The sequence below is a fragment of the Seriola dumerili genome, unplaced genomic scaffold (genome assembly GCF_002260705.1).
Source record: "Seriola dumerili isolate Sdu_G_001 unplaced genomic scaffold, Sdu_1.0 BDQW01000138.1, whole genome shotgun sequence".
Classification (NCBI taxonomy): Eukaryota; Metazoa; Chordata; class Actinopteri; order Carangiformes; family Carangidae; genus Seriola; species Seriola dumerili.
Genome location: NW_019174393.1, coordinates 5,824,034 through 5,835,900, shown reverse-complemented (window position 1 = coordinate 5,835,900; position 11,867 = coordinate 5,824,034). Strand labels below are relative to the sequence as shown.

At 38.4% G+C, this 11,867-nt stretch overlaps 1 protein-coding gene across 2 annotated transcripts in view; it reads right to left on the bottom strand.

Annotated features, from left to right (window-relative positions):
• Positions 1–289: 289 nt before the first annotated feature.
• anks1b (ankyrin repeat and sterile alpha motif domain containing 1B) overlaps positions 290–11,867 on the bottom strand; it is a 228,075-nt gene continuing 216,497 nt past the window's right edge. Inside the window, exons 11-12 of one of the 2 annotated variants that reach the window (XM_022749063.1) lie at positions 2,750–2,841; positions 290–1,609 (exon numbers count right to left, since the gene is read on the bottom strand). In XM_022749063.1, the coding sequence (XP_022604784.1) occupies positions 1,561–1,609; positions 2,750–2,841 (141 nt within the window). In that variant the 3' untranslated portion in view covers positions 290–1,560. Of the gene's footprint in view, positions 2,842–11,867 lie in introns of both variants that reach the window. The other variant, XM_022749064.1, reaches the window with a different exon arrangement.

The following is an 11,867-nucleotide window of genomic DNA, read 5'->3' as shown; positions in this document are numbered from 1 at the left end:
TATAGGAAAACTATTTGGCAGATTAATCGTTAGTTGCAGCTGACTGCCTTCTTTTCTTGCCTCATTTGAACTGAAGTTGACATGTTCCCAAATTCCGGCTATTACTTTGGCAAGTACAAAAACAAGACAAGTTGTAGTAATATGTAATTATCCATTCAAAGTTGCTTGGATTCCCTAAATAGTATTATATAGTAGTATACTGTAGTCAAAATGTAATATAAAACACCTTTCTATGTAGTTGCTGTGAAAAGAAAATAACTTTAGACAACATCATCTCAAGGATAAATAATGGTTGTACAAGTCATATTTTATTCCATGTGCTTTACAAGGATATAAATAATGGCCAAAATTACAAAAATCAGTGTGCTGGAAGCCCAAGCCTATGTACATTAGTTGGTCAGCAGTGATGTCACCAAATAACCCATTTCAGTTTTCACTCAAAATACAATCTCTACAATCTACCACTTGTTTTTTTAAATTTTTTATTTCCAACCATTATTTTGGTACCTTGTTTCCAGTGCCATGTACTGTAAATCCTTTATTCTTTTCTCTTTTACATTACATGTATGAACAATGAGTTGGCAAAATATCTATGTACATTTTATAATTGGATAATGTCTCATCCAAATAATACAGTAATACTGCGTTTAAAATAGTACATCTGCTAGATAAGAGTAGAGCCCCATGAGAAATGATGGAGGGTTGACCTGACAAGAGTTAGCTAGCCACCTGCAACATTCACTCTCTGTGTATAAGTATGATCATCTAGTTTGAGATTTTTTAAAGGATGGCCATCATTCTCAAGCCCAAGGTTTTCATTTCAGCATGTCATAGAAAAATAATGTAACATTAAGACAACAGTAGACAAGAATTGCACAAGAATAATCATAATCATCATGGTAATATAATACTCTCATATTAAACATTAAAATGTCGGGCAATACGAATAGAATACTTTTTTTTTTTTTTAAACATCAGATGCAGTTTTGTTCACATAGGTTCATCATCCATTATGACACACGAGTCATCAGGACACACCTGTTGCAGCTTAAGCGTGTTGCAGCTAGTCCAATCACATGTACACGCTTGTGCATATATCTCTGTATTATTTTCTGACTTTAAAGAAAATAAAAAGACCGAAAGAGCCAGCCAGATGTCCTCGAACCCATGCCCATTCCAACATTGACACATGCCCAGTGGTGCCTTTACTGAGCCCATTGTCTGTTACCAACAGATGCCCTGTAACCTCCCAAAAGTTCAAAGGTCATGCCTCCCATCTGGCTGCATAAAACAGATCCTGCTGTAGTTGCAGAAAGTTGAGGCTGCTTTCAAATAAGTGTACATTCAGAGCAGATCGTCGTCTGTCAAGATGCAGTCCTGTTAGTGTGTGTGTGTGCAAGTGTCTGTTGGTCCAATGTTTACTGTGTCAAGCATCATGTGGATGAATGATGTTAAAATTTTTGTAGTCAACCTTAAACACTGTGGAGTGGCATCCATGTTTGTAGTCCTTTGTAGTCCTTTTTGCATTGTATGTGTGACAAGGTCCGTGTTTAGGGCTGGCTACATTCTTTGCATTCCACAGTAATAGACATGAGCGTCCGGCATTGCCCTGCAATGAGATGACATCACTTATCGAGAGAGCCCTCACACCCCGCCTCTCCACCGGCCCCCCTGCTCAGCAAATCCAAAATGGCCACCATGCGTCTCACAAGCCACATGCTAAACCTTTTACATACAATATTTTCTTCCCCCAAATAAAATTAGATTTATGGCCAGGGAAAAATCCATGTGGTTAAAATAATTCTAAACATATACACACGTGCTGAAAAAGGTGCTATAAAAGCAAAAAAATCACCTATATCTTCCTGTGTCACAGGTCAAGTTTAAAGTTGTTTGTCAAAGAAATTCACAAGTTTGTTAGTATTTTCAAAAAAATAATCTGATATAAAGAATCAAAAAGTTGAAATACATTCTAGTAGCCTGCTGGATGAACCAGTTTGAGTCAAAGTTAGACTGTGCTACATCACCTCTCCTCTTTGATTAAAAAATGTTTAAAAAGTCTGAACCTTTCCTCCAGTTGTCATGTTTAGACAACAGCCCTCAACATTGTCAGCTCCCACACTGGGCTCAACAGACAGCTAAAACACTGTTTCGGCTCTTAGCAGTATTCTGGTTTCTAATCTCATTCAAGTTGTCAGGGGGCAGCTGGACAGAGGGGCTGAAATGTAGATAAAAGCGAGGGATGGAGGCAGTTGGAGGATAAAAAAGGAGAGAGACGAAGCCAAACGGTTACACCCATCACCAGGAAGCAGAAACAAAAAGCAGAACAACCCACTGGTTGACCGCTGACAGACCGACAAACAGGAAGTGGAATAACTGAGTTGACCATTCCCCCTACAGGTGGAGACAGAAGTGCACCACAGACCTGGGTTCAAAGGCCATGCGCCAGCCCTGCAGGCAGGATGGGGCCCGGGCCAAAGAGGGGGAGAGCAGAAACGAAAGAGAAGAAGAGACAAGGAGAAAGAGAGACAGCGCAGTGCCAAATGTCATCATGCAGTGGACAGGCTCGTCTAACGGGGGCGGGGCGGGATGTTTTGTTTTTTATTTTTCAGCCGGTGAGGTGACGCGGCGGCGTGCGTCGCTTGAGCCCAACTCCGGGGCAGGGCCCCGGTACAGGGAAACCTCTGAAAGGCACACACACACAGGAGTGGACAAGGCGGGTGTATGTTAGAAAATAGTGGTCTCGTACTTGGTGTTGACTCCTCTTTTGGCCTCCTGACCCGGCTCCACAATCCACGGCACGTTGGCGTGGCCCTTCTGGTCCATGGACGGTTGCTCCATCTGTCACAGAAAGACATGGAGAAGGAGGGAAAGGGGAAAAAGGAAGAGTGGGACAATGATACAAATTATTTTCAGTGACCTGCATACTCATATTTTGCATGTTTTCAGACCCAACAATTCATCATGACATAGTTTGGATGCCAACGGCTGTTTCCTGGTTTTGAAAATTTACATTTTGCGCACTTTAGTGGCAATTTTCAGATACAGTTTCATGCTAATAAAGTCGGTTAAAAAGAGTGATATGATGAGCGGATGGAGGATGTGATGCTTACAAAGTAATGTAATGGAAAAGAACTCAGATGTGAAAGGGAGATAAGATAAAGATGAGGAAGCAGAGAACATGAACCAAAACCTAGTCTGACATTACAAAGAATTTCCTTTTAATTTTAAATATCTATACATTTCTATATACAAGATCCTGCTGGTCCTGTATGATTGCTTTTATAATGTACTGAATATGCAGCAATCACTTTGTGAACATCCGAGCAGTTTCGAGTTCAAAGAACAGGGGACTGTCTGTTGCTGCCACTGTGAAGCTATTGTGGCTTCAAAGCTGAGAAACAAACCAAACAATCTACATTGCTTTCAAAAAGCAGCCCACGGCAACCAATCAAGCAGCTGGGTTTTGTTGCCGAGGGTGCTATTCCTCCAATCTATTGGTTTATTTTCAGATGAATGGGGGAAGGGGAGACTTGACTGTGAGAGATGCAGTAGAAGTAGAACACTAAATTTGTTCTTGCACTCCCTGTTTAAATTCAAATCTTAAATCCATCAACTTTTTACTTGAGTCAAATGTTAGGGTAAGGAGCTGAAGAGAGAGTCTGAAATCATAACTGTACAAAAAGAACAATTGCACTTAATGGATAGCAACCAGATGAACTGATAAACAGAAGACCCACAAGGCCTGACGTCTGCCATCCCAATATTGTCATATGTGTATTATTAACACAAGGTCAATATTTACTTTTTTAAATATCCTGGTTTAAATATCACAGTTACCATGAATATCCCCCCTCATATATATATAAAGTGTACATCAAATATAGCAAAATGCAGTCTCAATTTAAAGGAGAAGCGAAAGACGCATTAAACAGATGGATGTCTGAGTGTTATTGGAGTAAACAGAGTTCTGCAGTACAATGTTTTCTCTTATCTTCTCTCAACACACTGCTACACTAACAATACTATACTACCTATAGTATTAATCCAGTTCTCTATCCTCTCTCACACACACGCACACTTGGGCAACGACCTCATAATCTTGTTATGGGTTGCAGGATTAAGGACAGGCGCACAGACACACTTTCGATTCCACAGCACCACAACATCATCATGCTTAGTAAAGAACTCTGCCAGGGCAAAACCAGGAGCAAATTCATCACCCACACATGAAGCCACTGACAGAATTATGTCTGCCTTCAAAATAAGTTCTATATCAACAGCCTGTTTTGATTTTCTGCAGAAGGGTTTGAACATAAGCTTTACTTGAAGTAAAGCTGCAGACATCCACTGTGTGATTTGGCTCTGCAAACCTTCAAACTACAGAAACCTCAGTGACCAAAGATGATACAAAACACGCCATATGCAATGGAAGTCTATTGCACATTAGAGTCATTTCCTGGCACACTGTGTATGCTCTGGTAGTGCAGTCCTCTTTCGATGAATTCAGCTGCCTTGTTTGTGAGATGAAGATGTGGGTCAACATTCAAAAAGGGATTTAATGGATTGTGGTGGTTATACGTTTTTTCATAAACAGTTATCCAGTTTTGAAGTACCACCTAAATGTGCATCTTTAAGGAGGCAGTATATCCCCAGTCAGGAGTTGTGTATCAGTGCAGTGGGGCACATAAAAACTGACTGAGGTATTGCATTCTGTGCTGTATTAGTCATAAAGACATGAAGTGGGTTGGTTTTGCAAGACTGGCTGTAGTGTCACATTTGTCTGCTTTAATAGCAATGCTACTAACTGTTGATATGGAGATAGAGGTAGTAATTGAAGAATGACACACAAATATTCACTGCAAACAGGACACACAAGGGATGCAGAGTCGAGCGACAGAATAAAATGGAAGCACTTACATACGGCGCTTTCTCCTTGACTAAAAGAAAAGTCATATGGAAATAAAGGATAAGAGAAGGAAAAGCGTGGAGGACCTGTGACTGAGCTTTGTGAGGAAGATGGAAGAGTCGAGGGGGAGGAAGAGAAGGGTGGAGAGGAGGCCGGTGAGGGGTGTAAATGTGGCCCAGTGACCAGCGGCTGGAGGGGGGCATGATGACCTACAGGGGCAGAGGTCACATAGAGGTCAAAGTGGGCCTGCTTGGCAACACCAAAAAACAACAAAGCAGCAAGGCAAAACCACAACGATGACAGAGTAGCCGCACTGCAACAAGGAAATGAAATAACACTCCAAAACCAAAGCAAAAACCATGGCAACAACATGGCAGTAAAGTCATCGCCCTGGCAACAGCGTGGAACAGCAGCATTACTGCAATACAGCAAAACTCAAGCTAGAGTAGGCCACATTTATATAGCAACTCCTACATGGCAACAACACGCCCAGTAAGATGAATATGGCACAGTAACTTTACAAAACATCACTCTGCAAAAGCATCTTCACAAACCAGACTCATGTTCAAATTTCAAATGTTTTTCACCTTAAGTCATGAAACATTCTGCCAATGAAGTGAGATAGCTTGTGGCAGCATTTCAGTTGTTTTTACCTATAAATATGAGAGTTACGTTGGCGTCTAGATTACTAACAATGAATCAGCTGCTTGGAAACGAGATATTTTCACACCACTGGCAAGTTTTTTTTTCACTCACGTTAATAAACAGAATTATAAAAGTCAATCATACGGTTAGGATCATGTATGTCAATGCCGTTTTGAAGCTTCAGCTTCAGATTACACTAACATGCCGTTGCTGATCAAAGAACAGAGTCATATCAGACACGCTCACACTCATAAGGGTAAGTTAAGTGGATGTTGAGGGAGATTTACAAGCAGATGTGCTCAGATAACACACACACACACAACATAAAAATGATAATGAGAGGGTGTGGAGAAACTGATACTTGTGGGCAGAGAAACAAAACAACAGTATTTTATAGCACAGGGGCTTCAGAGGTGCTGCAGGATGGAGATTATGGCTGGCAGGTGGCAGGAATATTAAGTGAATCCTGCAGTATCTTTGCCCTGCTGCACACCACAAGCCATTGACTACACACCACACACACGGGCGGGCAGGGAGAGGAAAAAGGCAATTAATGGTTAATGTAACGGTAGCAGAGTCAGCAGATTGTGTGTACACATGCCATCGTCCATCATCTCAGTAGACACAGGACCACACACAAGCTCTGCGAAAACACAGACACAGGAGGAGTGTGAACACAAATACTGCATGTCCTCTTTTTCTATCTTTTGTCTTCCTCTGTCTCTCACTATCTTTCCTCACTGTCTCACATCTCGCTCTAACTTTAGTAGGTGAGCACATTCTTCCAAAGCCACTGATTCTCCTCCATCACCATGTCTTTCTTCCATGACTCACAGTATGCAAGTGGACTTAAATTTGGTGCAAGCACACTGATATAGCAGCCACCGTAACTCTATACCAGGTCCTCTCAGACACGTGCGGCTGTGCCAGCTGATGCGTCAGTGGAGGAGAGAAGTGCAGAGTGGGTTAGTGCAACTATTTTAAAGCTGTCTGGGGTTAATGGGAGGTTGACAGGTTTACAGAGACTTTTTGACGCTGTGGATGAGGCATGAAGAAAGGCCACACAAACAAATTCATGATAGAATGTGGGACACAAGTATTTAATATCTCAAAGCTAGGGCTAGTTATAAAATGGCAATACTTCATTGGGACCAACTCAAATGAGACAACTGTTAAAGGTACCCTGTGGTGTTTTTGACCACTCGTAATGTGTGTGGTGGAGAGGATGGGAGCAGCTTTGCTGCCTGGGAGTCCTGATAGCACTTGCATCATCAAAGCTGTCTGTAGGCAACGTTGGTTTCACACAATTCCACTAATTGGCAGTATGTGGTGATAACTTACAAAGATGTCCCTTTATAGTAAGGCAAGGCATAAAAAACGTCATAGTATAGTAAGGCATAAAAAATGTCATAAAATACGTAATAGTATAGTAAGGAATAAAAACGTCTTTAAAACATCATTGTATACCAAGGTGTTACCCCCCCCAATAGATGAATGTAGTTGTGGGTTGTGAATAAGGATGTAATCTCTTCTGCTCCTCAGGTGCTGCAGGCCTCACCCCTGGATCCTCCCTTCTTATTGGTGGAACTGCAGCTGATTAGTCACCGAGGCTACATAAAGGACTGAGGAGCTGCATTTCACCCTCTCTCTACCATGCTGCCTGCCTGTGTGTTTTGTGAATGCATGTTCTGTGCCTGCCACTACTTTTTGTACGGTAAATTTGTGTAAGTTTTAGACTAAAAAGAAGCCAAGAAGCCTGTAGGGGAGAGCTATTTTGTTATAATTCAGTTTTTCTCCTGTTTTTTGAGACTGTCTGGAAGGGCAGTATTGTGACCTTTTCTTTTGTTAGTTTCAGATTCATGTTTTTTTTGTTCTTAGTAGGATTATTCTGTTTATTTTGGCCTTGGCTCTCCTTGACATTACATTGTGGGTCAGGTTGGCAATAAACCTTTGAGATTTTGAACCATGTGTCTCCTTAAATTCTTCATCTAATTTTATATTACTCCCCTTTCGCCTAGACCAATTTGGGGTCATACCATAAAATACGTCATGGTATAGTAAGGCATAAAAACGTTATAAGAACGTCATTGTATACTAAGACATAAAAACATCATAGTATAATAAGGCATAAAAAACGTCATAATATAGTAAAGCAAAAAAAAAGTCAAAAACGTCATAGTATGGTAAGGCATAAAAACGTTATAAGAATGTCATTTAAACTAAGGCAAAAATAAGTCATAAAAACGTCATAGTACAGTAAGGTGTTACATCCCCCCATAAGTTAATGTAACTGTAGGTTGTGGATAAGGATGTAATCTGTTGTGCTCCTCAGGTGCTGCAGGCCTCACCCCTGGATCCTCCCTTCTTATTGGTGGAACTGCAGCGGAGTAGTCACCTGGGCTACATAAAGGACCTAGGAGCTGCATTTCACCCTCTCTCTACCATGCTGCCTGCCTGTGTGATTTGTGAATGCATGTTTTGTGCCCGCCATTACTATTTGTACGGTAAATTTGTGTAAGTTTTAGACTAAGAAGAAGCCAAGAAGCCTGTAGGGGAGAGCTGACATTTTGTTTTAATCCAGTCTTTCCATGTTTGTTTTTTTTTGTTCTAACTAAAATTATTTTGTCTATTTTGGGCTGCCCTCTCCTTGACATTGTGTTTCAGGTTGGCATTAAAACTTTGAGATTTTGAACCTTGTGTCTCCTCAAATTCATCATCTGATTTTATGTTACTCTCCTTTCCCCTAGATCAACTGGGGTTCATAAGTCTTGGGGTCATTGTACAGTAAGGTATGAAAAACACCACAGTGTAAAAAAGTATAAAATACATAAAGACATACAGTATAGTAACGCATAAAAAAACATCAGTCATAAAAATGTCATAGTATAGTAAGGCAAAAAACAAAAAAGTCATAAAAACGTCATAGTATTGTAAGTCATAAAACATCATAAAAACGTCATAGTATAATAAGTCATAAAACGTTATACTATAGTAAGGCAAAAAAAATGTCATAAAAACGTCATAGTATAGTATGGCAAAAAAAAATGTCATAAAAATGTCATAGTATAGTAAGGCAAAAAACAAAAAAGTCATAAAAACGTCATAGTATTGTAAGTCATAAAACATCATAAAAACGTCATAGTATAATAAGTCATAAAACGTCATACTATAGTAAGGCAAAAAAAATGTCATAAAAACGTCATAGTATAGTATGGCAAAAAAAAAGTCATAAAAAAGTCATAGTATAGTAAGGCAAAAAAAAATGTCATAAAAACGTCATAGTATAGTAAGGCAAAAAAAAAAAAGTCATAAAAACGTCATAGTATAGTAAGGCAAAAAAAAAGTCATAAAAAAACGTCATAGTATAGTAAGGCAAAAAAAAAAGTTATAAAAACCTCACAGTATAGTAAGGCAAAAAAAGTGTCATAAAAACGTCATAGTATAGTAAGGCAAAAAAAAGTCATAAAAATGTCATAGTATAGTAAGGCAAAAAAAATGTCATAAAAACGTCATAGTATAGTAAGGCAAAAAAAAAGTCATAAAAACGTCATAGTATAGTAAGGCAAAAAAAAAGTCATAAAAACGTCATAGTATAGTAAGGCAAAAAAAAAGTCATAAAAACGTCATAGTATAGTAAGGCAAAAAAAAAGTCATAAAAACGTCATAGTATAGTAAGGCAAAAAAAAAGTCATAAAAACGTCATAGTATAGTAAGGCAAAAAAAAAGTCATAAAAACGTCATAGTATAGTAAGGCAAAAAAAAAGTCATAAAAACGTCATAGTATAGTAAGGCAAAAAAAAAGTCATAAAAACGTCATAGTATAGTAAGGCAAAAAAAAAGTCATAAAAATGTCATAGTAAAGTAAGGCAAAAAAAAAGTCATAAAAATGTCACAGTATAGTAAGGCAAAAAAAATGTCATAAAAACGTCATAGTATAGTAAGGCAAAAAAAAGTCATAAAAACATCATAGTATAGTAAGGCAAAAAAAAAGTAATAAAAACGTCATAGTATAGTAAGGCAAAAAAAAAAAAAAGTCATAAAAATGTCATAGTTTAATGAGTCATAAAAATGTCATAGTATAGTAAGGTATAAAAACATCATATAGTCCTAGTATAGTAATGCATAAAAATGTTATAAGAACGTCAATGTATACTAAGGCATAAAAACATCACAGTATAGAAACACATTCAAAATCTCAAAAAAACGTCATAGTACAGTGGCTTACAAATGTGAACGTTTTATGACATTTTTTTTGCCTTACTATACTATGACGTTTTTATGACTTTTTTTTTTGCCTTACTATATTATGACGTTTTTATGACACTTTTTTTGCCGTTACTATACTATGACGTTTTTTATGGACCTTTTTTGAGCCTTACTATTACATGTGACGTTTTTATGACATTTTTTTTGCCTTACTATACTATGACGTTTTATATACTTTTTTTGCCTTACTATACTATGAACGTTTTATGACATGTTTTTTTTGCCTTACTATACTATTGACGTTTTATGACTTTTTTTTTTTGCCTACTATACTATGACGTTTTTATACATTTTTTTGCCTTACTATACTATGACGTTTTTATGACTTTTTTTTTGGCCTTACTATACTATGACGTTTATGACTTTTTTTTTGCCTTACTATTACTATGACGTTTTTTTGACATTTTTTTTGCCTTACTATACTTAGACGTTTTATGACATTTTTTTTGCCTTACTATACTGTACGTTTTATGACTTTTTTGCCTTACTATACTATGACGTTTTTATGACTTTTTTTTTGCCTTACTATACATATGACGTTTTTATTGACATTTTTTTTTGCCTACTTATACATGACGTTTTTATGAACATTTTTTTTGCCTTACTACAGTTGACGTTTAATGACTTATTATACTATGAGTTTTTATGACTTTTCTTGCTTATAATAACTATGACGTTTTATACTTTTTTTTTTGCCTTACTATTACTGTGACGTTTTTATGACTTTTTTTTTTTGCCTTACTATACTATGACGTTTTTATCGAACATTTTTTTGGCCTTACTATATATGACGTTTTTATGACTTTATTTTTGCCCTACTATACTATTGACGTTTTTTAGACTTTTTTTTTGCCCCTGCTGTCGCCTTGTAAGCTTTCACCGTGCAGATAGAAAAAGTTAAGTGACTGTTTAGCACTGTGACTAAGCTCTAGGTGGTCAAACCTAACCCGTATCATCTGGCTCTCCAGCTCCTTCCATCAAGTTTTTGAGCTCGGCAGTTGATGCGGGTACAGTAGTTACAATAGCTGAGATGGTATGTTTATTAGGAATACTCTTCTATATTCTCAATCAGGTCTTTCTGTGCACGATCTAGTTGCTGCGCATTTTTGAGAAACCCACAAGTACTACCTCTCGTCTTCGCGAGTCCGTCTCTTATTCCTCTCCCTCTCCGTGGCTCCGTCTCCCTCATGCTCCTCTCACATTCGCTGCCTCATTAGTTCTTCAAGTGGAAAATGTTAGAGATTTTCTCTCTTGTGTTTTTGTGTTGTCTGGACTGTCTAGTCTCCCTCCTGTATTCTTCTCTTCTCTCTCTCTAACTTTTCCCCGCCCTCAGCTCCTCTCCTATGTGTACAGCTGATGCTATGAACTAAGATTTCTGAACGTTGTCACCAAATAAGTCACAATGAGCCCACAATTGATACTAAATCTTAAATAAGCAGACATCTCACATACCCCAATGAGTGACAGACCACCAGCTAATGAACTATGAATATTACTCCTATTATTTCCGGCTATGGAACCATTGATGTCAGGGATCTTTCCCGCTGGGTCTCAACACACATCAACCCGAATCCGGATGTCGCTGTTCACAGTAGATAACAGCAGAATATTCCCATTTTCTCACGCCGAGCTGATGTGCGCGCTATTAGTATGACGTTATGACTTATCTATACTGATGAGTTTTATTGATGTTTGTGAACGCCTGCTTCTATCGAATTTAGCACTCTTACGAATACACTTGTATCGTGTGGTAGTGAGACGTTTTTAAATGGGAAATGCTTTTTTTTGGTGTTTTGCACGAAAAACCATCTTAACTGTGCTCATTGAAACTTTTCACCACAGCCACACAATAATGCACGATGCTACAGGTTTCATATGTACCACCATAGGATGCTTGTTTGTCTGGTTTGCCTCTACGTTATACCTAATAACCGTTTTTCAGAAATTTTGCCCTTGGAGCGGGGTGTGGTGGATGGGGCTCTTATTAGTGTGCATGCAAAGCACCTCTCCTGCCAGTCCCATCTTCAGCTCCTTTTATCACGGCATT